The following is a 27,398-nucleotide window of genomic DNA, read 5'->3' on the forward strand; positions in this document are numbered from 1 at the left end:
CAAAACATGTTTAACTGCTCGAATGCCATTGTCATGTGGTATACAACTGTACAATTGTTCAACATCAATTGATGTAAGGATGGTATCCTCTTCAATCTGTATACCATCTAGTTTGCTCAGCAGATCTGATGTGTCTCTAATAAAGGAGGGCTGTATGTTAACAAATTCTCTCAAGACTTTGTCCAGATAAATACTGGGGTTTTGGCCCATTGCATCAATACCTGATACTATAGGTCGTCCCCTCAGGGAATTAAACCCCTTGTGGATCTTGGGTGTAGAGTAGAAGGTCGCAATTGTCACATCTTTCGGAAGCAGGAAGTCCATTTCCTCTTTCGAGATGAGTCTTAGACTAAAGCCTTCCTGTATAATTTCATTGAGGGCCATTTTAAACTCAGAGGTGGGGTCAGCAGGTAGAATGGCATATGTAGTTTTATCCGAGAGTAGTTGGAGGCACATGGAGCGATATTGGTCCGTATTCATGATTACAATATTGCCCCCCTTGTCGGAGGGCTTTATTGTTATGGTTTTATTTTGATCAAGGGTCAATAGAGCCTCTCTTTCTCCTTGTGTAAGGTTATTTTTACTACTCGTTAGACCAGGTCTTATCTTACGTATCTCCTTTGTTACTAGTGTCGAAAATATGTCGATACTTGTACAGTCAGTAGGGGGAGGCATCTTCCTATTCTTAGGTTTAAGATCCGTGAATGGGCCAAAACCCTCATTTGTTCTGTCAGTCTCTGACAAACTTGCCAGAAGTCTAACATCTGAGAGCATGCTGGGAGAAATCCCTAGTCTCTGGCACTCATTCATATCATTATGCCTAAAGTGTTTCCTCCATCTGAGCTTTCTTAAAAATAACTCAAGGTCTTTTACCCAGATGAAGGAATCAAAACGCGTAGTGGGAACGAATGATAAGCCATACCCAAGAACCTTCTCTTCTATTGCAGATAGTCTATAGTTAGACAGATTGACAATCTGTTGCCCATCTGTTTGGCCTTCATTTACCATTTTTTGGCCCTTCTGCTGTATCTCTTTCGTACGGGATACGGGTCCCTCATCCCTAAAAAATTGTTCTGATGTACAAATGAAGCTGAGGACCCAAAGGAAGAGGAGGAATCCGAACCCGAGGCTTGTGCCCCTCGTTGGTCCTGATTTCCGTGGTGGGTTTTGTTTTCCCCCAGAGTTCCACATCCTCTGTTTCCACCACCTCCAGCAGACTGGGTATTTCCCCTAAATCTGTTCTGATTTCTCTCTCTAGATCTACTCTCAGAGTCTGAGAGGTCTGAGGATGATATATCACCTCCTCCTTCCGTAAGATTATAGGCCCTTCTCTGTTTAAAGTCTTCCAGATCTCTGACAAAATGTTTGTGTTTGCGATTTTTAAGATTTTGTTGATATTTTTCTACTGCACCTTGTAGTGCCAATTCTTTGATCTGAAAGTCAGAGTCCGTGTTAAATTTCAGAGCCTCTTCTCTGAGAGTAGTGAGAGTTTTATTGGTTTCTTCAAATTTCTTTTTCTCCTCTTCTATGAGGATATTCATGAAGCGGAGTGAAGAGGCCACAGACTCCTCCTCCCACTTCTTGAGGAGCAGGGGTGTCCTTACTCTAACTGCTGGGATTAAATTAATTCTTAATCCTCTGGGCACTATATTGTTTTTTATATAGTGTTCCAGGGATTGTAGTTCCCACCAACTTTTCGCGTTGTCAATGTATGCTGTTTGTAACTCAGAAAACACCACCCTAAGGTTTCTTTTTGTTGGATTAGTTGTATCAAGATTTTTATCAGAAAAAACCTCCTCAGCGTCGCTGAGCCACCGATTGCTATTTAGAGGCCCTGAGAGGAAGCCAGCCATATCAATTATTTTATAACCAAAACTAGTATATAGTAGGAGTTAGATATGCAGAAAACCAAAAAGAAAAAGAAAAACTCCTAAAAAGTATATTTTAATTCTAATTACTCATTAAAATCCGTCAGTATAAAAACAATGCTTATACATGTTCATTAGAGTCAAATGGTACATTTAAAGTGGGTGAAGAAGGGGTGATAGATCCGATTGGTGAGGACAGTGCTGCTTGCTTACTATTCTCAAGATAGGGGCAACTATAATTGCTGCATTTCATACTCCAATAGTTTTTTAAAACGGAGATTGGGGGTGAGATATCTATCCCTCCCTTTCACCTACCTACCAGCGGAGGTGCACCATAAGTTATTGGGTACCCCCCGCTCCACGTCGTCTATCCCTAATATCTCCCTGCAGCTCGTCAGTTGCAACCGGGAGACCCACCACCAAAAGATTAATAGTTTGTGCAAATAGTTACAGATAATAATTCAGGCGTATATAAGTATGTTACAGCCCCTCATAGATATTATATAAATCTCAGATCAAAGAGAAAAATATTTATATACATATATCTGGATGTAAAAAACTCCCAGCAGGGAAACTTATCTGCTGAGGTCATCCAGCAAAAACATCCCGTAACCCGACGCGTTTCCCCCCTATTTTTTCTTTAGGGGTTCATCAGGGGAATAAATGATCCGAGGATTATTTCTAGAGAAAACACAACATATCCATGATATAATATCTTGTTTTGTGCCAAATCATTGAAAAGTTCTCAAATGCAGAGATGGAACCTATAAAAATAGTTTTATAATGGGGACATACCTTATATCTTTTGAATGCAGGAAAAAATTAGTATGAAATCAGTAACCCATAATAGGGTCAACCATCCCAGATGCGGCGGATGGCTATATTCAAGGTTCCGTAGGTTAGTATGACATCAGTAACCCATAATGGAATCAACCATCCCAGATGCGGCAGATGGCTAAATTCAAGGTTCCGTAGGTTACAGGATACCAGCTGTCATGTAATGCAGCTTCTCTTACCTATCGCCGCATCTTAAATGAAATTTTAAGCGTTCCCGGCTTCCACGTGTCATTCCGGAAGTGCCAAACACGTCACTTCCGCATCCGTTCCCTGGGCCTGCATCGCGGCGCACCATGGCGACCAGCCGGAAATGATCCAGCGGTCACTTCCTTTGGGTTAAAATTTACATGTGAAGTGGGAGGTGATAGATTGCCGTTCCTGGACATCCTCTTAACTAAAAACACTGATGGTACCCTAGGGACGACAGTCTACCGCAAACCAACGGCAACAAATAGTCTGCTTAGATGGCAGAGCCATCATCCTGAAACTTTACGTAAGGGGATACCGAAGGGGCAGTTTCTTCGTTATAGGAGAAACTGCTCCTCCCTATATGATTTTCAACAGAAGGCAAACTCCCTGAGTGACAACTTTAGAAAAAGGGGATACCCGGAACATGTAATAAAGACAGCCTTTGAGTCCGCTTGGGGCCAAAAGAGGGCTACATTATTGACTCCCAAACCCAAACCCAAATCGGAACAAGAACAGATTACTAGACTCATTGGGTCATATGATGATGAAAATACCAAGATTATGCATATACTGAGACGACATTGGGGGATATTAAGATCAGACCCCGATATATGTGAATATATCACGCCATATCCGAGCGTTACATATAGAAGAGGCAAGACCATTAAAGATCATGTAGTACACAGCCACTATGTGGCAGAGAAAGCACCAGGGACATGGCTGGAAAGAAAGCCACATGGGACCTTCAAATGTGGGTCCTGTAAGTTTTGTCCCTTTATTGATCAAAGTAAAACCTTTAATAATCATCAATCAGGCAGAGCCTTCTATATCAGAGACTTTGTAAACTGTCGGACGGAGGGCGTAGTATATAGATGTACATGTACATGCCCGCTCAGCTATATTGGCAAGACAAGACGCCAATTGCGTGTGCGCATAGGAGAACATATAGGTGATATCACCCACAAACGTGATACACCTATAGCGAGACACGTGAATATGTGCCACCAGGGAGATCCAAAGAGCATACGGTTCCAAGGGATCGAAGTCGTCCCTATACCAGCTAGGAAAGGCAATTGGGATATTAAAATTCTTCAGAGAGAGGCACGGTGGACATTTTTACTTGATACAGTTAGTCCAAAAGGACTCAATGAGGTTCTTAGTTACACCAGTTTCATCTAGATGTGTCAGATGGCCCTCCTCCCCCATCCCCCCCCCCTCCCTTCCCTCCCCTCTATATGTTGCTATACCTGAGAGGAATTTTAATAAATATAGCTAGTTTCTTTTGATGATTTGGTCATATTTTGTTGACTGGCAAGAAATATCTCTTGTCAGGGCTCTAACTGTTTTGCTGTGCATTTAGGATTTAGGTTCTCATTTAGACTTAGGTCCCCCATCTTCAAAATGAAGACACTATCCTGGTCCTACATAAAATTAAAAATAGGGTAAACATTATCTATAAGGCCCTGGGAGAGATATATATATCGTTTATGTACAGGAGATACTAGGAGACTTTGTTTTTCATAGTGGATATAGGTAGGAAGATATACTATTTAATCGTTCTTCTATTTTCCACTGTGGAACATATAGGTGGGGGAAAAAATAGAATAAAATAGACGTATTCCGGAAATGACGTCATCAGACGCGTCCGGTTAGATACTATGGAACGTAGTATAATGGGGAGGAATATAACGGAAGTAACGTTACTTGGCGACTTCCGGTTTAGTATGGTGGAACGCACCATGGCGCGCATGAGCGGAGGTGACCGCTGGATTATATCCGGCTGGTCGCCATGGTGCGCCGCGATGCAGGCCCAGGGAACGGATATGGAAGTGACGTTACCTGGCGACTTCCGGTTCAGCATTGTGGAACGCACCATGGCACGCATGAGCGGAAGTGACCGCTGGATCATTTCCGGCTGGTCGCCATGGTGCGCCGCGATGCAGGCCCAGGGAACGGATGCGGAAGGGACGTGTTTGGCACTTCCGGAATGACACGTGGAAGCCGGGAACGCTTAAAATTTCATTTAAGATGCGGCGATAGGTAAGAGAAGCTGCATTACATGACAGCTGGTATCCTGTAAACTACGGAACCTTGAATTTAGCCATCTGCCGCATCTGGGATGGTTGATTCCATTATGGGTTACTGATGTCATACTAACCTACGAAACCTTGAATATAGCCATCCGCCGCATCTGGGATGGTTGACCCTATTATGGGTTACTGATTTCATACTAATTTTTTCCTGCATTCAAAAGATATAAGGTATGTCCCCATTATAAAACTATTTTTATAGGTTCCATCTCTGCATTTGAGAACTTTTCAATGATTTGGCACAAAACAAGATATTATATCATGGATATGTTGAGTTTTCTCTAGAAATAATCCTCGGATCATTTATTCCCCTGATGAACCCCTAAAGAAAAAATAGGGGGGAAACGCGTCGGGTTACGGGATGTTTTTGCTGGATGACCTCAGCAGATAAGTTTCCCTGCTGGGAGTTTTTTACATCCAGATATATGTATATAAATATTTTTCTCTTTGATCTGAGATTTATATTATATCTATGAGGGGCTGTAACATACTTATATACGCCTGAATTATTATCTGTAACTATTTGCACAAACTATTAATCTTTTGGTGGTGGGTCTCCCGGTTGCAACTGACGAGCTGCAGGGAGATATTAGGGATAGACGACGTGGAGCGGGGGGTACCCAATAACTTATGGTGCACCTCCGCTGGTAGGTAGGTGAAAGGGAGGGATAGATATCTCACCCCCAATCTCCGTTTTAAAAAACTATTGGAGTATGAAATGCAGCAATTATAGTTGCCCCTATCTTGAGAATAGTAAGCAAGCAGCACTGTCCTCACCAATCGGATCTATCACCCCTTCTTCACCCACTTTAAATGTACCATTTGACTCTAATGAACATGTATAAGCATTGTTTTTATACTGACGGATTTTAATGAGTAATTAGAATTAAAATATACTTTTTAGGAGTTTTTCTTTTTCTTTTTGGTTTTCTGCATATCTAACTCCTACTATATACTAGTTTTGGTCATTTAGGATCATCCAGAGATCCTAAGCAAACGTCTGGAGTGAGTTTGCTGCACTGAAAGTAAAGGGGACAAATAATATTGCACGCCCCACTTTTCAGTTATTTATTTTTTACAAAAGTTTAAAATAAGCAATACATTTTGTTCAACTTCACAATTGTATTCCACTTGTTGTTGATTCTTCACCATAACATTAAAGTTTTTATCTGTATGTTTGAAGCCTGAAATGTGGGAAAAGGTTGAAGAATTCAAGGGGGCCGAATACTTTCGCAAGGCACTGTATACATATATATACAGTGGAACCTTGGTTTACGAGAACAATCCATTCCGGGAGTGTGCTTGTAAACCAAGTTACTCATCTAGCAAAGCAAAATTTCCCATTGGAAATAATGCAAGCTCAGACAATTTGTTCAACAACTTGTGCAATATCCCATCCTGGTCCCCTATTGTTTCATTCCACACATGCACAAACACGCACAAACACACACACACACACACATATTATGCTCACCTTACCTTTCGTTCCTTCGCCGGCCTCCTGGTTCTTGTAGTCCACAGGTATGTTTATCCAGTAACCATCGCGACCGATGCCGGAGTTTCCCCAGTCACTGTGTCAGCAGCAGACGTCATACGCAGGAGCCGCTTGCCTCTGGTTGGCCAGCGCACTGATGTCAAAGGCATGAGCCACTTGCCTCTGATTGGTCAGCGTGCTGCCTTTGAGAAGCGCTGACAGCGGAAGTTCCTCCATCGTCGCGATGGTTACCGGATACACATACTGTACTTGCGGACTACAAGAACCGGGAGGCCAGCAAGGGAACGGAAGGTAAGATGAGCATAATATGTGTGTGTGCATGTGTGGCACCCCTGAGGCCTCAGCCACCACAGGGTACTGCATTTGATTTTAGAATGCTGCACTGATCCAGGTGGGAAAGAGTTAACCACTGTTGTGACGACGTGGACTCTCATGGGTTAAAGTTTCTTAACATTCAGCCAGACAGGATGATAGATTGTTTATAGACGGGGGATAAGTCCCTCATTGTTTTTACAAGACTCTTTTGGACTCATGTAATTGTGTTGGCCACTGAAAGCCAGACGTATTGTTTCTCCAGACTTTTCCAGTAATCATTGTATTGTAGTTGTGTATTGCTAATGTGATTACCTTAGTAGCCATTGTCTAGTCGGTGACTCCCAGACTACATGTATACCCTCAGTCTTTCTATGCACACCATTTAAATGAACATTATCCATGCAGCTTGAGATTCATCCAATGGGAGAGGCGCTCTTGTCCAACCAATCGATGAGGTCGCAGTGTATCTAAGTGGAAGGCTGTGGCTATAAAAGGGACTTCTTTAAGCCTCCAGGTGTTTAATGGATGCTGATGGATCCAGTCTAAGCTCTCAGGAGCTGACTAGAGGATCAGGATATCTTATGGCTTCAATCTAGGGACTCCGGTTCCGGTTGGAGACCATATCCACAGCCTAGGGATTTCGACTCTGGCTGCCAGGTTTGTAACATCATACCAGGACTACCTAAGGAGGACACTCAGGTTGGGACAGTTCAGTCACCTGGTACAGACTTTGCAGACCTCACACAGCTTCCTAAATCTGGCGCTATTCCTTTCTCGGTGGGTGCCCGCCAAAAGCGGGGTGCTGCTGGATTGGAATAAGTGGCCCTGGAAGCTCTGAGGCATGGACATTCTAAATCCCTGGTGAGCCAGCGGAAGGGTGAGACTCTGTTGCCTGTTACATTTGTGTTTTGCTGGTTATGTGTTATGTGCCGTTAATTGTTTGGGGATCCAATAAAGTCTAATTATTGTGGTTCCCTCACCCTGTGTTGTCTGAGTAGTGTTACGCAAACGGTTAAGGAGGCCGGCGTTCAGTTGGGATGAGCCCTGAGCCACGCTGTCTTTCTAAAGGCGGCGGGTTTCAGTGGACGAGAGCACCCACTGAGCCCCGTGTCTCCACAACTGTGTTCCATCAACTTCACACAAACATCTAGCATGAGTCACCACACACAGGAACCTAGGCTGGGAAACCAGACCCGGGTGGACCGGGAGTAACTGCAGACGGGTGGATGAGCCAGTGAGACTGAGGAGGACATGGCTGCCGAGGGGAAGCTTACTGAACCACTCCCTTGGTGACCGGCGCAGACAGATTGCATATCCCTCAGATGCACAATACTTCATGTTGCTTCATCAATTCTACAGGGCCACGGTTCGACTAGGTAGTCCCCGGGCTAACCCCATCTGAATGGGATACAAGGTGGAAACGAGTCCCCAAGTCGCTTCATGCCAAGGGGACCCACACTATACTACGAGCGCAGAGGAGAAAGGTCTTACATGGTCACGGACATCAGTGGTTGCTCTTTGCTTACCCAGGATCGGCTGGGGCCCAGCACGGCAGGTGATCAGTACCCCAAGGCAGCCTTCTAAAAAACTGTGAGTAAAAGACATGGACCCGCAGCCGTGGCCTCAGCCTGTTATTACCGTTGTCCCGCACTTCGGCACCAATGGCCTACTTCCCCGGTCGCCCCCATCCTCCCCGGGGCACGCTCCACCTGTGGGGAGCTGGACTATCTGGGCTGCGTTAACATCAGCCGTGGAGGAAGGTAACATCTCGCAGTGGCAGCTAATCCCTGGCAGCGTACCACGGGTGGCGCTGCAAAGCATCCCCCATTCCCATCCAACACCGCTCCTGGGAGAGGAGAAGTCGCAGAAGGGGTCAGCGGCTTAGACCCCAGTCACCACTGCCACTGGTGATGCTCCCCAGGGACCCTTCACTCTCCTTCCAAACCCTTCTACACCAGACAACCTTGCACCCATCTGTCTTTTCATGTAGCCGACGGGGTCATGGAGCCGCGTCAGACCAGTCACAGCAACAACCCCAAATACCACTGGCCTGGTGACTAGTAACCCTATAGGCCCCGTGGGACGCTACACATGTCTGTTTGTGTGTGTTTGTGCAGACTGCAAGAGCGGATCAGAGCGCGGTGAAAGTACGGTATGTAACCGGAAGTGTGTGTGGTGAGTATTTGCTCGTACAGCAAAGATTGCTCGTAAACTAAGTTACAAATTTACAGCAAGCTTTGCTCGTATAGCGAAATACTCGCACACTAAGTTACTCGTAAACCGAGGTTCCACTGTAGTGTATACTTGAAGTAGTGTAAAATGTTTATATTATCTCATTTTAGCCTAGTAATATATTCAAGATATGATGTACTGGAAAATATACGTGTGACACCTGCTTTGGGAGCGATCTATAGTGTTCCACCCACATTCACCTCTACAGATGCTGCTTCTTTGGTTGAACTGGAGAATACTACAATTCCCAAGGTGCCTTGCAAATCTGGGGGAGGAGGAAACAGGACGGAGGGGTGGAAGGAAGCTGAGTCATCTTGGAGGCGGGAAGCTGCAACTCTGGGTGAGGAGAGACTGTCTAAGAAAGTGACAGGAGGCACCATTAGTAGGGGCTGCGGCCTTCCAGGTTTACCACACCGAAGAAGGATTTTGCCTGCTGTACCAACTCTCTCCCAGACATTGAATCCAGACGCCCCAGTGTGGAATAGTCTGAGAGAACAGACCTGCTGCAGACAGAAGTGAGTAGCACATTGCTGTGACTTGTAGTTCTACAGTTTGAGAAGTGTGCTGGAGCAAATTACAAGGCCTTGCTAGAGAGGACTTTTGACTGCACTAACTGGGAGTTTGTATAGGACCAGCCCTGGGGAAATACTGCCTTCATTACTTTAAGTGCACCAACGTACTGCAAGCGCGCCGACATCCGCAGCAACTGGGGCCCCAATTTGGGACTGTGTCAATTGTGAGGTTGCAGCTGTTAGTTGGTAGATTGTAAGTAGTCAGCAGAGTGTGTGGTGTAGGTTAAAGAGGAAGCATTACCCCTAACCTTCAGGTCTATTACAAAGAGCCCCTCCTGCATTTTTGTAGAATACTGCATAACACTACCTGTCGTTTCACTGTTATTTGCTTTTTTTCCCTGCAATTACCATTGTCATCCTCCTGCAAATAAACCTGTTAATGTTTCTAACCTCAGTTATTGTGTGTACAGAGCGTGGGTAGGGGTTTCCCGAGTCGACCCCTAGCAGAAGACAAAGACCCTTCTGCATTCCACTAGAGCTCCTAGCAAGATTCGGGTGGAGGCACTGCGTCATATCAAGGTGAGAACTACCGAACACCCTGCCCCAGCGGCAAATTAAAGGGGTGTTACAGTGGAGGCACTGCTGAGATCGATCAAGACAGGTATCGCTGACATGGAGGCTTTAACTGAAGCACAAGTGTCCACATGGTGTGGGGAAAGAAGTATACTTGAAAAACACAGTTTTGCAGTATGCGGTGAACTCTCCAAGGTACCGGATGAAGAAGTACTGAAGATTGTGAACCAAGTTCATGGAGTTGTCCATCCCAGAGTGGTTGACAGAAGGACTGATGAAGGGAGTCCATTATCAGCAGCTCTAATCACTACTGAGGGGACACTGGATAAAGGGTACTTTCCATCTGTCATAGCTGTGCCATTAAAACATGGACCACATTGGAAGATCACCTGGCCTGTGAGGTCCGAAGCAGGGACATCATCTTCGGGTGCAAGTTCACAGCCTAGGAGATCTAGTCGATGTCTACCTTCCACTCCTACTTGGGACAAATCTGAAGAAACAACCATGATGGTTGACGTGGTAGTGGCAGCCATGGAGAAGTTAGTCACCCAGTTTACAAAATTGCAACCTGAAGGGGCCTACCGTCGTCTGAGAACCTTCTCGGGTGTCACTCCTGTCCCAGCTGGTGAAGAAAGGTATGACACGTGGAGGGATGTTACTCTGCAATATCTGGAAGAATGGCAGTGTACTGATGCAGTGAAGAAGCAGAGAATTGTGGAGAGTCTGAAGGGGCCTGCTATGGAAGTGGTGCAGGCTGCTTGGAGAAGTCAGTCAGAGACCACTTCTAAAGATTACATGACTGCTCTTGAAGATGCTTTTGGATCCCCAGAGGATGCCACTGATCTCCTTTGTCAACTCCGCACCACCTATCAAAACTCTGGTGAGAAGATGTCAGATTATCTTTATCGATTGGACAAATTGGTGCATAGGGTTGTATCCATGGCGGGACTTAAGCTCGAACAAGTTGATCAGTGTCGTTTAGAACAAGTGCTCCGAGGAGCTCTGACTCACGATCCCATTGCTCAATGACTGAGGTGTTGCGACAAAGGGCAGATTCCCCGTTCTTTCCATCAGTTGCTTAAAGAAGTCAGACAAGAGGAAGCTCTCCTGGCCGCCAGAGAACAAGTGACCCAGCGAGTGTCTGCTGCCCCTGTACATCTTGAATCCAGCCATCGAGAGGGAGAGTTCTTGAAGGTCATTGAGAGGCAAGGGGAACAGCTTGCCCAACTTCTAGCTGCCCAGGCTCTGAAGGTTGACCAGCTAAAGCAAATTGTTGAGACAGCTGTCAAGAGTCAAAGACCGCCTTTGCAAGTGGCAAGTGATGACCACAGTCTGGTAGAAGATACAAAGCCAGAAGAATATTTTGTCTGTGGGAGCACCCATCATATGGCTCGCCAGTGTCCGAAGAGGTGGAATTTGAAGAGATCTCGGGACCCCCCACCTAACAAGAAGGGGCAGACGGGAAACGGGAAAGGGGGCCAGTAGAGTCCTATACTGGCCCCCCTTCAAAATCAGAGGTATATTCTACTGCTCCATCTAACCCTGTCCAGTCAGAGCAATTTCCTAAAGGTCTCGTAGGACCAGCACCACATGTACCGGCCTGTATGAATGGGCAGCCATGCACTGTATTACTGGATAGTGGTTCACAAGTGTCCATCATTTTTGAGAAGTGGTACAGAAAATACTTGTCAGACGTGCCCTTGCAACCCCTATCTGGACTTGTAGTCTGGGGTTTGAGTGAAAACAGTTACCCCTACAAAGGATACGTGGCTGTCACACTACGATTCCCAGAGACTATAGTTGGGGTGGAAAGAGAGGTTCTCATCATTGCATTAGTCTGTCCAGACACGGATGAAGACCGGGAAACAGTGCCTGCCATAGTAGGGACAAATGCCCACCTATTCCGTACTCTTGCTCAGTGGTGTTGCGAAATTGGAGGTAATAGATACTCGCAGGCCCACACAATCCATCCTGTCTGTTTGGCTGCTTATGAGAAGAAAGAGGAAGAGGAAAGGAAGGAACTACGTCCTGAACATTTTGACCTCTGTTTTGAAGGTAGTGATCTGAAGAAGGAGGAAAAGCAGTCAGTGATAAATGGTATGATGAAGCGTGCTGGAACCTTCTCATTGGGTGATTGGGACCTGGGCCTTGCAAGAGGAGTGGAGCATCACATCCGGCTGACTGATGAGAAGCCATTTCGAGAAAGATCCCGACGATTGGCTCCCGCCGATGTGGAGGATGTTTGAAAGCATTTACGGGGTTTACTGGACACTGGAGTCATAATAGAGTCCAACAGCCCATACGCATCTCCGATAGTGATCGCTCGGAAGAAGAATGGAGCTATTAGGATGTGTGTGGATTATCGCACCCTGAACAAACGCACTGTGCCTGATCAGTATACTGTGCCCAAGATTAACGAAGCTTTAGATTGCCTGCAGGGAAGCCAGTGGTTTTCTGTGTTAGATCTTCGGAGTGGATATTACCAGATACCCATGAGCAAGGAGGATCAGGAGAAGACTGCTTTCATTTGCCCTATCGGTTTCTATGAGTTTCAACGGATGCCGCAAGGAGTGACCGGTGCCCCTGCTACTTTCCAGAGATGTATGGACAAGGTGATGGGAGACATGAACTTTCGTGAGGTCCTGGTTTACCTGGATGATCTGATTGTATTTGGCCACACCTTGGAAGAGCACAACCTGAGGTTATTTAAGGTGTTGGACCGGCTAGAGGAAGCTGGGTTAAAACTATCCCTCGACAAGTGCCTGTTCTGCCAGAAATCTGTGAAGTATGTAGGACACATTGTCAGCCGAGAAGGAATCTCCACGGATCCAGCCAAAATAGAAACTGTGATGGAGTGGCCCAAACCCACCAAATTGGGGGAGCTTAGATCTTTTCTAGGTTTCAGCGGGTACTACAGAAGATTTGTGCCACAATATTCCAAGATCGCAAAGCCATTGACAGCCCTCACTCAAGGGTATCCCCCACCTCGAGGGACAGCTCACTCCAAGAAACCTGCAACAAAACCCTACTTCAAGGTGAATGAGCCTTTCGGAGAGAGATGGACATCAGAGTGTGATGAAGCCTTTGAGAAACTCAAGTCCTGCTTGACCCAGGCACCTGTACTGGCCTATGCAGACCCCAACAAGCCATACGTACTTCATGTGGATGCTTCTTTTGATGGACTTGGAGCAGTCTTATACCAGGAGCACTATGGCGTCCTGCGGCCAGTCTACTACATCAGTCGTGGATTGTCTCCGAGTGAGCGCAATTACCCAGCACATAAACTGGAGTTCTTGGCCTTGAAATGGGCTGTGGTGGACAAGCTGCATGACCACCTCTATGGAGTGCATTTCCAAGTTCATACTGACAACAATCCACTGACCTATGTGAGGACTACAGCAAAGCTGGATGCTACTGGCCATAGATGGCTCGCCGCGCTAGCTATATATGATTTCAGCCTGAAGTACCGACCTGGTGCCACCAACATCGATGCAGATGCTCTGTCCCGCCTGCCCAGGCAGATGGTGAATGAAGAAGAAGAAGCCTGGATTGAGGTTCCAGCCCCAGAGGTGAAAGCTATATGTCATCGACATCAAGGAAGGATTGCTCAATCAGGGGGCTGTGCTACCTTCTTAGGGGCTCCAGAGGAAGCTCTTCCACTATTGTTCTGTCAACTGACCAACGTTGATGCCGGCTCCCTGCCTCAACTGACTCAAAACCAGATTGAAAAGGCTCAACAGGAAGATCCTTCTGTGGGAGTTGTTCGATGGTGGGTGAAAAGGGGCCAAAAGCCTGAGAGGAATGCTCTGAAGACACAAGAGTCTGTTCTCTTGACCCGACAGTTAGACTTTCTGGTGGTGAAAAATGGATTGCTGCACCGCAAGGTCAAACGCCAAAATCGAGAAGTTCGTGTCCAGTTGGTGCTTCCTGCTCAGTTCCGTGAGATGGTCATAAGGGCACTGCATGATGATCATGGACACCTTGGGGTGGAAAAGACCACCAGCCTCATAGCAGATCAGTTCTATTGGCCAAAGATGGAAGCTGACATTGAACAATACTGTAAATCTTGTAAGCGGTGTATCCTAAGGAAAACCTTACCTTCTCGGTCCGCCACCCTTGTCAACATAACCAGTGATGGCCCCCTTGATTTAGTGTGTATCGACTTCCTTTCCATTGAGCCTGATGAAGGAAACGTCAGCAACGTTCTAGTGGTCACTGATCATTTCACAAGATATGCTCAAGCTTACACCACTAGAGATCAGAAGGCAACCACTGTGGCTAAAACCTTGTGGGAGAAATTCTTTGTGCATTATGGGCTGCCAGCACGCATCCATTCTGACCAAGGGAGAGATTTTGAGAGTCGGCTAATTAAGGAGTTGTGTGAGGTTTGTGGGATCAAGAAGTCCAGGACCACACCATTTCATCCGCAAGGAGACCCTCAGCCTGAAAGATTCAACCGTACCCTTCTTAACATGCTGGGCACTTTGGATTCAAAACAGAAAGGAAGGTGGAGTCGACACATAAGTCAATTAGTTCACGCCTACAACTGCACCAAAAATGAGTCAACAGGGTACTCGCCCTACTTCCTCATGTTTGGAAGGGAAGCCAGACTACCTGTGGATATTAGTTTTCGAGTGTCCCCTGGCAATTCATCTGGGAAGAACTACCTGAAGTATGTGTCACAGCTAAAGGAACAATTAAAGGAGGCCTACAAGTTGGCTGATGAGGCCTCTGGTTGATCCGGGAGGCGAAACAAAATGTACTACGACCGCAGAGTCCGGGACCAAGTCCTGCAACCTGGAGATAGGGTCCTCATCCATCAGTTGGGCCTCCATGGAAAACACAAGCTTTCTGATCGATGGCGTTCAGAACCTTATGTGGTGGTAGAGAAGTTGCATGGCATCCCAGTCTACAGAGTGAAGCCTGAGAAAGGCTGGGGGGGTGTTAAGACCTATCATCGTCAGCATTTGCTACCTATAGGACAGAATGTCCGATTCCAGTCGCCACAACGCACCGAAGCCCATGCAACCACCCGATCTCACCGAAGGAGTCTTCGGCCGTCGCAAGCGACCCATCCTGTGGTCCCTCCTGAAGGTAGTGAGAGTGATTCCAGTGATGAATGTGGACCATGCTTCAGATGGACAAGTGACCCAGGCTCTGTAATTCCAGATCATACAGACCAACCAGCTGAAGAAGTGTCCCAAGACGAGTGCGGTCCGGCACCAAACCCATGTTGCGATCAGTCGGGGGAGAGTTTAGAAAATGCAGAGCTACCAAGTGAAGAGGTTGCTGTCATAGAGCCTGAAAGTCAAGAGCTAGGGGTCGATGAGGGGGTCATTGTCCCTGCCGTGCACACTCGTCCAAAACGGGACATTAGACCCCCCATGATGCTGACATATGACCAGATGGGGCAAGTCACTGAGGATCCTAGAGTAGTACACCCCTATTCCAACTATGCGTGGCCCTATTTCCCCCCTACAGCTATGTGGCCTGTTAGTGATTTGGGTGTAACTAGTTGTGGTGTTAGTCAGGATGCTTTAACACAAAATTTCCTTCCAGGTGGTGAGTCTTCATTTTGTGCTTGGGAGCCTACAGCGACTCACCAGGGGGAGAGTGTGACACCTGCTTTGGGAGCGATCTATAGTGTTCCACCCACATTCACCTCTACAGATGCTGCTTCTTTGGTTGAACTGGAGAATACTACAATTCCCAAGGTGCCTTGCAAATCTGGGGGAGGAGGAAACAGGACGGAGAGATGGAAGGAAGCTGAGTCATCTTGGAGGCGGGAAGCTGCAACTCTGGGTGAGGAGAGACTGTCTAAGAAAGTGACAGGAGGCACCATTAGTAGGAGCTGCGGCCTTCTAGGTTTACCACACCGAAGAAGGATTTTGCCTGCTGTACCAACTCTCTCCCAGACATTGAATCCAGACGCTCCAGTGTGGAATAGTCTGAGAGAACAGACCTGCTGCAGACAGAAGTGAGTAGGACATTGCTGTGACTTGTAGTTCTACAGTTTGAGAAGTGTGCTGGAGCAAATTACAAGGCCTTGCTAGAGAGGACTTTTGACTGCACTAACTGGGAGTTTGTATAGGACCAGCCCTGGGGAAATACTGCCTTCATTACTTTAAGTGCACCAACGTACTGCAAGCGCGCCGACATCCGCGACAACTGGGGCCCCAATTTGGGACTGTGTCAATTGTGGGCTGCAGCTGTTAGTTGGTAGATTGTAAGTAGTCAGCAGAGTGTGTGGTGTAGGTTAAAGAGGAAGCATTACCCCTAACCTTCAGGTCTATTACAAAGAGCCCCTCCTGCATTTTTGTAGAATACTGCATAACACTACCTGTCGTTTCACTGTTATTTGCTTTTTTTCCCTGCAATTACCATTGTCATCCTCCTGCAAATAAACCTGTTAATATTTCTAACCTCAGTTATTGTGAGTGTGTACGGAGCGTGGGTAGGGGTTTCCCGAGTCGACCCCTAGCAGAAGACAAAGACCCTTCTGCATTCCACTAGAGCTCCTAGCAAGATTCGGGTGGAGGCACTGCGTCATATGAAGGTGAGAACTACCGAACACCCTGCCCCAGCGGCAAATTAAAGGGGTGTTACATACGCATGCAGCAAAACAAAGTTTTTGGGGAATTCAGTAAATCTTGGATGAAACAAGGGAAAATACATTTGTGTGTTGTCCCGGGAACTGTAAATCATTAAATGTCATTTATTACTGAACTTAAGATTATACAGCACTCTTTAAATGAAGCCTCTGAAAATAACTTGTGCAAACAATACAGTAAAGTGTAATTAACCCCTTCCTGCCAAAGCCAGTTTTCAACTTACAGACCAAGCCAAATTTTTGAAATCTGACATATGTCAATATAAGTGGTAGTAATTCCGGAAAGGTTCAACATATCACAGTGATTCTGAGACAGTTTTTTTTCTGACACATTGCACTTTATGTTAATGGTAAATTAAGGGTATGTGCGCACGTGTGTGAGTATTACATGCAGTTACGCTGCGTTCTGCACCACAGAGTAACTGCATGCGTTCTGCGTCCCCTGCACAATCTATGGAGATTGTGCATGGGCCGTACGCACGTGGCATGTTAGAACGCAGCGATTCGGCTGCTTGCCGAATCGCTGCGTTCTAAGAAAGTGACATGTCACTTCTTTCGTGCGGTTTGCATGCTGTCTATAGGGAGAGGCAGCATGCAGAGCGCATGAATCTGCCGGCACCATGCGCTTCAGAACGCAGCTTTTCAGCTGCGCTCTGAAGCGCACATTTTCGGTGCGGTGCAGAGCGCACACGTGCGTACATAGCCTTAGGTTGATATCAGTTGCTTTCGTTTGTGAAAATTTGGAAAACATTTAGAAAAATTCACAATTTTTTAACTTTTAGTTTTTCTGCCCCTAAAACAGATAGTCATAGTGCACTAAATAGATATAATTTACAATATATTTACTTTATATCAGCATTGTTTTTGAAGCATATTTTTTGTTAGGATGTTAGAAGGGTTAAAACGTTAGCAGCAGTTTTTCAACAGAATTTACAACCCTATCTTTTTAAGCATCATTTAACTTTGGAAGTGATTTTGAGGGGTCTATTTGTCAGGAACCCCCAGTTTTAGGAATACTGAAGTCTTAATACCAAGTCACAGGTGAGTGTTCTACTATGTTTTATATAGGCCCAGGCAGACAATCACATGAGGGTGTAAAGTGCCGGAGAGGGGCAGTCATGGGCGAGGGTCATGGCGGTCCTCAAACCACCCTGGCACAGTACAGACATGGGAGGCAGAGTGCTGTGGGTGATAAGTGGTGTGGAGGTGGTACCTGCTGACTGCTGTGTTTCTGTATCTTCAGCTGGCAGAACATATAGACTGGTCGATTTCCCCAAAACCAGAGATGGCTGGCAATGTATAGCATGAGGGGCAAGCCCAAATCCCATTACTTGTGTAGCATCAGTGACTGAGGGATACCTCTTGTGTAACTTAACAGGGATTCATCCGAACAAAAAGTGAGATAAAATCTTATTGCTAAGATTTTGTAGTTTACAGGATACATACAAAAAAGCAACACATTCTTGTATGTTGTGATAGCTTGTTGCATTGATTGGGCCTGCAGTGGGTTACAGGTTTAGGCAGAGCTGGCACCCTTTTTAGGACACTCGTTAAACCACAGAATAGAAAACTTGCTTCAACTGGTCTTCAGTTTTGATCTCCAAATATGAATACTATCTGCTTTTGTATACATCAGGCACTGTAACTACTGTATAAAGCTGAAAGGAACCGTAAACCACAATTACTCTGCCTCATTGTGAGAGAATGAATATTATTCTCTTTTGCAACAAAAGGTAACTATGACATTACAGCACTGTACTATATATCCAGTGGGATAACTAGAGTTTGATGGGCCTTGGTGCAAAGTTGGGCCCCAACCGTACACCGATACTCGGGGTACGATAATGACACCGACACTCGGGGGGCAGGATAGTGTCACTGACACTTGGCTCTTTCCCTCAGCACTCATGTTTCCCATGATCTGAAATCCCTCTTTCTATCAGCAACCAGCTTTCCTATGTTTTGATATCCATCTTGTCCTCGGCACGCACCTTCGTCATGCTCTGCTATACATCTTTCCCTCAGCACGCAGCTTTCCCATGTTCTGATATACTGTACATCTTTACCTCACCACTCAGCTTTCAGATGATATCAGGGCATAGGAAAGCTGGGTGCTGAGGGAAAGAGCCTCTTTCCCTCAGCACAAAACTTTCCCATCCCATGCTTTTATCTTTGTCACCCCACCCCTCGCATATATAGCTCTCCAAATACTATAATGGCCCCTACATAGTGTTCCATATAGTATAATGGGTCCCACATAACCCTTCATTTATTATAATGCAGCCCACATAGTACTTCATATTGTATTATGCAGCCCGCATACTGTTTTATGCACACCTATAGACCTCGATATGTTATAATGCAGCCCTATAGTCTTCCATGTTTTTTAATGCAGCCCCCATAGTCCTTTATATTGTATTATGCAGCCCACTTACTGTTTAATGAACCCCATAGGCCTCGATATATTCTAATGAACAACCATAGTCCATGAATAGGTGTTCTTCATAGTGTGTTATGCAGCCCCCATACCATTTAATGCACCCCATAGGCCTCCATGTAAGATAATGCACCCCCATAGTCCATGTATAAGGTGTCCTTCATATTGTGTTATGCAGCTCACATACCATTTAATGCACCCCCATAGGCTTCTGGCCACCGTGTACTTATTGTTTAAAAAACAAAATGAACAAGAAATCACCTCTCCTCAATCCCCCACTGTTTCACTCTGGGTGTCCTCCCATCCCGCGCTCTGTGGTCTCTGCTCAGCAGCATGCAGCTCTGCTGTACTGAGACATCGAGCTCAGGCACAGGTGGAGAATGATGAAGGATGTAGCGGGGTGCAATGACGGGCTAGAGCCCACGGGTGAGGAAGGGGCGATGCTGCCACTGGCACTGACCCCCCTGACTCATGGGCCTCACAGCAGCCGCGTGGTCTGCCTCTGATCAGCGCAGCTCCTCTCTCACAGAGCTTCTCTGCAGGGCGGGTGCCGGGCCCGGTCACAGTCGTGATATTTGCAACCGCTATTGTTACGCCCCTGTATATGTCACTTTCAAGCATGAGAGTTGGATAAGTAGGGAGGACAACACATGGCTTGCTCTTGGAGAAATAAACGTTGTTTCCATTTTATTATAAAGTCTTGAAATCGTGATATATAGAATAGAACAGGAACAGGAAAAGAGAGATTGTGTCAAGTGTAATTTTTTTGTTCATTTTTCTTGATTTTTATTATTTGTTTAGTGGCATTTAAATGCCCTTTTATTGTACATGGGTATCATAGGCAGGCCTCCATATATTTATTTTTTTCATAGGAACTCTATAATAAAGTGATCCATAATCACTCTTTTACATTTTCCTTTTTTGATGGGAAATTTATTAGCTTTTTTTGTTGACATATATTCCAGTACTCAAATAGATGCAATGACCATATTAGATTTCTGATATTCTCTCGTAATATCCTAGTATTCTACTTCACTGTTATCTGGAACTAGTGTACATGAAGATAATCCAGAGTTGGACTGGGACTCAAGAGGGCTCCTGTGTAAGAATAGTATATGTGCTCTTCGCAGTCCGATAATGTGGCTGTGTCAGAATCGATTGACTGCTTTGGAGGCTGTATCGGCACTCTTACTAATGCCATGTCCACCCCCTGATAGAATCATGCCCTCTAATTCTACAATCTTGTAAAGGAATCAGAATCCCACATCTGCAGCATCTGTTTAAGCTGCTTTCAAGAATAATATATATTCCATGGTAAAGTAAAAGTGTTAGACCTCCCCGCCTCCAAAAAAAAAGAAACTGGAATTTACATGTAACCACAATAAAGAATGGCTTTAAATGTAAAAAACATGACTAAAATAAACTTTTATGCTTTGCCAGTTTTGTAATGTGTGTGTATATGCATTTTCTGTATCTGTTCATAATTGCTACATTGTTAAAAGCCCATATTTTTACAAAGATTAACTGTATGTGACATTTTATTGGGTTCGGCTTAGATAACTTTAAAGCATGATAATTTCCAATTTTTAGAAATGGGACAGAGGGACGGAGGACAGATCTGTGCAACACACTGCAAGTGTCACAGCACATTTTTCAGATGTTAATCTATGCTAAATCCAGCCTCATTTACTCTGACCACATGTCTGAAACTACCATGATTCCCTGGTAATAACCTAAAGGTTCTATTGAATCAATTGACAACCATAATCTCTCAACATGTAATGCATATAGCAAATTTTTTCTACCCTAGTAACAAACTGGTGTAATCTAGCATTAGCATTGAGCAAAATCATTCACCAGCAGCTACATCAGTGCTCCATGGCCGCGGACCAGAGTATTGTAGACTTCCTACCAGCTGCTGGTGTAGGGGGTACAAGACTCCGCTTCCCCCCTGCAGAGGTGATCAATTGTGCATTGAAATGTATTTGTATGTATTAAAGTTTATTAATGAGCATCGTGTGGCCACCAGGTGGAAGCGAGGCTTAAGAGACCGCTTCCCGGAGCTCCTGGTTAGGAAGAGGTTAGCTGCAGGGAGGTTGCAGGGGATAAAAGGGCCAAGTGAGAGGAAGAGGTCAGGAGAGTTCCAGAGAAAGAGCAAGTAAAGAGCCCTCTGAAAGATTGAATAGTGCTGATCCTCAGGATCAATAAAACAGGTCTGAAGTACAAGTGTGATCCCCGCTGGGGTAGTAGTCCAGACGACGGGAGTGGTGGCTGTCCCCTGGAAGAGTTCTCCCAACGATTCCACTCGCTGCAAGTGATGGTCAGTGTGCCCCTAAGATAGGGTGGAAGCCAATGTAGGAGCAGTCAGTGAGCTTGCCATGGTTGGCATGAACAGCGCAGGGGATGAGAGGCCTAGTGGAGCCAATGGAACCACGGGAGCCAGGGAAGCGGTCAGCCAGAAAAGTACATGAAGTAGCAAAGTCCCAAGGGAATCCCTCTGGGGTCAGAGACGGTGCCCCCACGGCTTTGATAGCAAGACGGAGTTGTTGTAATGAAGTTGTCCAGTAAAGGTTTGAAGTTGAAAAAGGACCCACCTGTGTCTGGTTATTTGTCTCAGTGAGTGAATGACACGTATGGACTGATTTACAAGAGAGTGGCGTCCGGGACACAAGGGGTTAAGTATCGGCTGCGCTGCGGCCTAGTAACCCCTGCGAAGGCGATCACCATAGGCCTCACTAGCCACCCTTACTCTGGCATCCCAGGAGCCCCTTATGATAACTGCACCTCGGTGTCATCATGACTGCTTTAAGACACACGGTGTCTCCAAACTCATAACTTCTTAGGGACAACTAATTAGACCATTAGAAGAAGTGTCCAGGATGGCAGCAGGTAGTAAGAAGTTTACAGTTCTCTGGTCTAGCTGTTAAGAAGTACCACTACCTATGTAGCTGCTAGACCAGTTTCTTGAAAAATTATTTTATTCAACTTAGTTGAGCATTCAATCTACATTGTAGTGCCTATGTAGTGCCTATGTGCCAGCAGACCAGGGGAAAGATACAAAGAAAACGGTAACTTTATTTAAAAAGTCAAAGTAGGCAACAAATGTTTAGTGTCATGTATGTGTCCCACCATATTATTATTAACAAGTGGTTGCAAATGATCATCCAACAATGACTATGAGAACGGACTTCTGTCTGAAGCATGTAAGGTGAAGGGTGATATATTGTCCAATATAATATTGTTTTCTAATAGTTTTATTTTAATGGAGTTTTAATAAAGCTTTGTATTTTATCACTGGTGCTGGATCATTAATTCTTACCCAGAGAACACCAGCCTCAAGGATCCGTGTATCTACCTTCAGATCTATATGATTCCTCCGGTGAGCTGATGTTTTCTTCTCTGTCCCTTTAAGGCCCATTTCACACGTCAGTGAAAAACAGTGACGTTTTTCACTGGCGTGTAAAACACGCACATGTCCCTGTGTGTGCCGTGAATCACGGCAAACGTGGGTTCTCTAAGTGCAATCCGGGCTCCGTTATCCGTGGCCCGTGATTGCACTTAGAAATCAACTCACCTGCGCCCGCTCCCGCTGTCCATGGTGCTGATCGCTCCCGCGATGCAGCATCCGGCCGGCGGTGACCCCCGCAGCAGCTGCTTCCGGGTCGGCTGTGTCGCGCATAATGAATATGCGCGACAATAATGAGCTGGCTCAGAAGCAGCAGGGAGAACGGGCTGCAGAGGACATCGCTGGACGCCGGGTGAGTTAAAATGTTTATTATTTTAAATGCACGTTTTTTTCTGGCACGTGTTTCACGGACCACACCACTGCGTGGTCCGTGGGACATCAGTGATGCCAGAAAAAAATGGACATGTCTCTGTGCGGCAATCACGCACACGCGGGTACGCCGCACAGAGACACGTGCAGTGAAAAATCACTGACGTGTGAGCAGACCCATTCATTATAATGGGTCTGCGTATGTCAGGGATTCTGGTACGTTTAAAAAAAAGCACAAACGTCCCAGAATCACTGACGTGTGAAAGGGGCCTAATAGCTATGAAATGTAGTATTAAATAATTAATATTAAAATGAATTCCTGTGTATGTAATATACGACTGGACGAGGTCAGCTAGAGTGGAAGCTCTATATAACTTACAGTATGTCTTATTGAGACAAGACTTTACAAATGTTTTTTTTGTTTGTGTAATATTTTACTGATTGAAATAAATTGATAAATAATAAATAGCAAATAAGCTGCTAGCAAGATCACAGGACTGGAAAACACTTTTATTATGAAATGAGTGAATGGGGGAGCCAGGTGATAGCTTGCAGGGCTCCACTCTCCTTCCGCAATCTGATGTTGGGCATGTGTTCTGCCCCAGCTGGGGGGTGCGACACTTACTTGCATCTTCAGCGGTTTGTCCGCCACCCCGTTGCCGGTCACTGTCATAGACATAGGTGGGCAACACATCGCAGAAACAGTTTCCTATTAACAAGCTCCAACTTCTTTATTTAGCACAAATCTTCATGAGAGATACCTTCACAATAAACTTTCCAGGACATACATGCCACTTTCCTTCTGCATTACTGTTCTGATGCCGCTGTTCTATGGAGTAACCTTCTGTCTAGCCCTCGCTCTGGGTATTAGCCCTTAAGCAGCAGAGTCTGACTTCTGTGTTCCCCGTCTCTTGCCATTGCAGCTTGCCGTGCCATGGAACACAATGGAGGATACCTCCTGAGTAGGGATGGGCGATCCCCTCGATGGTCAGGATCGGGGAGATTCGCCCGATCATTTTGTAAAGATCGGGATCGAGAAAACACGATCTTGCATCCCGATCACCAATCTTTGACTTTACAGTTATGGAATGGGGCGGGGAGGGCTGTAAAATAAAGAATCTCGTTAATAATAAACATTGTCCAGCCTCGCCACTCTGCCAATCCCTTCACTGGCTTCCCATCGCCAAATGACCCTAGTTCAAAACATTAACCATGACATACAAATCCATCCACAACTTGTCTCCTCCTTACATCTGTGGCCTAGTCTCCCGGTACCTACCTGCACGCAACCTCAGATCCTCACAAGATCTCCTTCTCTACTCCTCTCTTATCTCCTCTTCCCACAATCGCATACAAGATTTATCCCGTCCCTCCCCCATACTCTGGAACGCTCTACCTCAGCATATCAGACTTTCCCCTACCGTGGAAAGCTTCAAGAGGAATCTGAAGACCCACCTCTTCCAACAAGCCTACAACCTACAATAGCCCTCAGTCCAGTACACCACTGCGCAACTAGCTCTGTCCTCACCTATTGTACCATCACCCATTCCCTGTAGACTGTGAGCCCTCACGGGCATAATAACTGCTGTTAACAAAATTAGAATGTATTAACAAAAATGTATTCTGCACACAAAAACCACAAAACAAATAGATTTAAATGTAATTATAATGTCTGTCTCCCCCTTTGTATATATCTCTCTATCTCTTTCCCTGTCTGTCTCTCTCTTTCCCTCTCTGTCTGTCTCTTTCCCTCTCTGTCTGTCTCTTTCCCTCTCTGTCTCTTTCCCTCTCTGTCTCTTTCCCTGTCTTTCTCTTTCCCTGTCTGTCTCTTTCCCTGTCTGTCTCTTTCCCTCTCTTTCCCTGTCTCTCTTTCCCTCTCTTTCCCTGTCTGTCTCTTTCCCTCTTTCCCTCTGTCTCTTTCCCTGTGTCTGTCTCTTTGTCTGTCTCTTTACCTGTCTTTGTCTGTCTCTTACTCTGTCTGTCTCTTTCCCTCTCAATCCCTGTCTGTCTGTTTCCCTGTGTCTGTCTCTGTCTCTTTGTCTGTGTCTGTCTCTTTACCTGTCTGTGTCTGTCTCTTAACCTATCTCTCTCTTTCCCTCTCTTTCCCTGTCTGTCTCTTTCCTTGTCAGTCTGTCGGCTTCGCCCGGGTTAATAACTGTTGTTAACAAAATAGAATGCATTAACATTCCCTGGATAGAATGTATAAAAAGAATGTATTAACGCCCGGGATAGTAACTGTCTCTCTGTTTCTCTCCCATTCCCTGTCTGTCTCTCCCTCTGTATATATCTCTCTGTCTCTCTCTCTCTTTGTCTGTCTGTCTCTTTCCCTGTCTGTCTCTGACTGTCTCTGTCTCTTTCTCCATCTGTCTCAATCTCTCTCCCTGTCTGTCTATCTATCTCTGTCACTTTCCCTGTCTGTCTCTTTCCCTGTCTGTCTCTTTCCCTCTCTTTCCCTCTCTTTCCCTGTCTGTCTCTTTCCCTCTCTTTCCCTGTCTGTCTCTTTCCCTCTCTTTCCCTGTCTGTCTCTTTCCCTCTTTCTCTTTCCCTGTGTCTGTCTCTTTGTCTGTCTCTTTACCTGTCTTTGTCCGTCTCTTACCCTGTCTGTCTCTTTCCCTGTCTGTCTCTTTCCCTCTTTCTCTTTCCCTGTGTCTGTCTCTTTGTCTGTCTCTTTTTCTGTCTTTGTCTGTCTCTTAACCTGTCAGTCTGTCTCTTTGTCTGTGTCTGTCTCTTTGTGTCTGCCTCTTACCCTGTCTACGTCTGTTTCTTACCCTGTCTGTGTCTGCCTCTTTCCCTGTCTGTGTCTGTCCCTTTCCCTGGCTGCATTGTGACAAGCCAACATTCCATATAAGGGCGTGGCTGCGCATTCTTCTGAAGTTCTGGCTGCACTGTGGCTCCCAGCTCCATTCGCTTTAATGGAGGCAGTTTTTTTGGCAAATAACTGTAAAGCACGGGGTTAAAATTTCCCCTCAAAACATAGCCTATGACGCTCTCGGGGTCCAGATGTGTGAGTGTGCAAAATTTTGTGGCTGTAGCTGCGACGGTGCAGATGCCAATCCCGGACATACATACATACACACATACACACATTCAGCTTTATATATGAGATATAAAGATATATATATATATATATATATATATATATATATATATATATATATCATCCACCTAAGGAAAGATATGATGTCCACATTTCAAGACTATCTTCAGCTGTGGCCACTTAGACCAACACTAACTTGTAAACTAGTACATTTGTATATAGAATCCTTAGTTCCTCCTGATTATATAAGATATTATATAATAGCTTATGTGCCATACCACGTAGAAAGAGGGCCAATAGATAAGAAGGAAACATATACGCAAAATAAAGAGGCATTTGATTGCCTTACTACTACTAGTAAACGAGATTATGGGTGGCACGGTGGCTCAGTGGTTAGCGCTGCAGTCTTGCAGCACTGAGGTCCTGGGTTCAAATCCCACTAAAGACACCATCTGCAAGGAGTTTGTATGTTCTCCCCGTGTTTGCGTGGGTTTCCTCTGGGTACTCCGGTTTCCTCCCACACTCCAAAGACATACAGATAGGGACTCTAGATTGTGAGCTCCAATGGGGACAGTGTTGCCAATGAATGTAAAGCGCTGTGGAATTAATAGCGCTATATAAATGAATAAAATTATTATTATAAAGGCTTACCATAAATAGCAGCAAAAGTAACAAATGTGGTCTCTACCACCATCTCTGGAAAAAAAAAATCTATTACCTACAAGAAGGCTACAGGTAAAACAGACTTAACATGAACTATTCCACATGACTACACGCCACATATTCTTCAACCGAAAGTGTCATGTGCTCCAAATCGACAGTGTGGAAAAGTTGTAAAGCTTTTTAAGCTAGTCCAAAAATGAGAGACAATTTCAAACTTTGGCAGCACAAGAAGATATCTTTCATAAGGCCATCATCAAATCTTGGCCTTGCAATCAGGTCCATGGAAAATGCAACTACTGCTAGACATGACTAGGACTTCGGGGCACTTTGCACACTATGACATCGCAAGCCGATGCTGCGATGTCGAGCGCAATAGTCCCCGCCCCAGTCGCAGCAGTGATATCTTGTGATAGGTGGCGTAGCGAACATTATCACTACGCCAGCTTCACATGCACTCACCTGTCCTGCGACGTCGCTCTGTCCGGCGACCCATCTTTTTCCTAAGGGGGCGGGTCGTGCGGCGTCATAGCGACGTCACACGGCAGGCGGCCAATAGCAGCGGAGGGGCGGAGATGAGCGGGACGTAAACATCCCGCCCACCTCCGTCCTTCCTTATTGCAGCTGGGACGCAGGTAGGAGATGTTCCACGCTCCTGTGGCTTCACACATAGCGATGTGTGCGGCCGCAGGAACGAGAAACAACATCGTACCTGTCGCTGCACCGGCATTATGGAAATGTCGGACCGTACACCGATGATACGACAAC

At 45.7% G+C, this 27,398-nt stretch overlaps 1 protein-coding gene across 1 annotated transcript; it reads left to right on the top strand.

Moving 5' to 3' along the window:
• The first annotated feature begins 1,084 nt into the window (after window positions 1-1,084).
• On the top strand, window positions 1,085-26,946 carry SAXO1 (stabilizer of axonemal microtubules 1). Its single transcript, XM_075350219.1, is given in 6 exon segments — window positions 1,085-1,160; window positions 1,259-1,311; window positions 1,419-1,482; window positions 26,235-26,327; window positions 26,724-26,789; window positions 26,792-26,946. Coding segments are annotated over 6 exon segments (507 nt in total).
• Window positions 26,947-27,398: the final 452 nt, after the last annotated feature.

This window comes from Anomaloglossus baeobatrachus, chromosome 1 (genome assembly GCF_048569485.1).
Source record: "Anomaloglossus baeobatrachus isolate aAnoBae1 chromosome 1, aAnoBae1.hap1, whole genome shotgun sequence".
Taxonomy (NCBI): Eukaryota; Metazoa; Chordata; class Amphibia; order Anura; family Aromobatidae; genus Anomaloglossus; species Anomaloglossus baeobatrachus.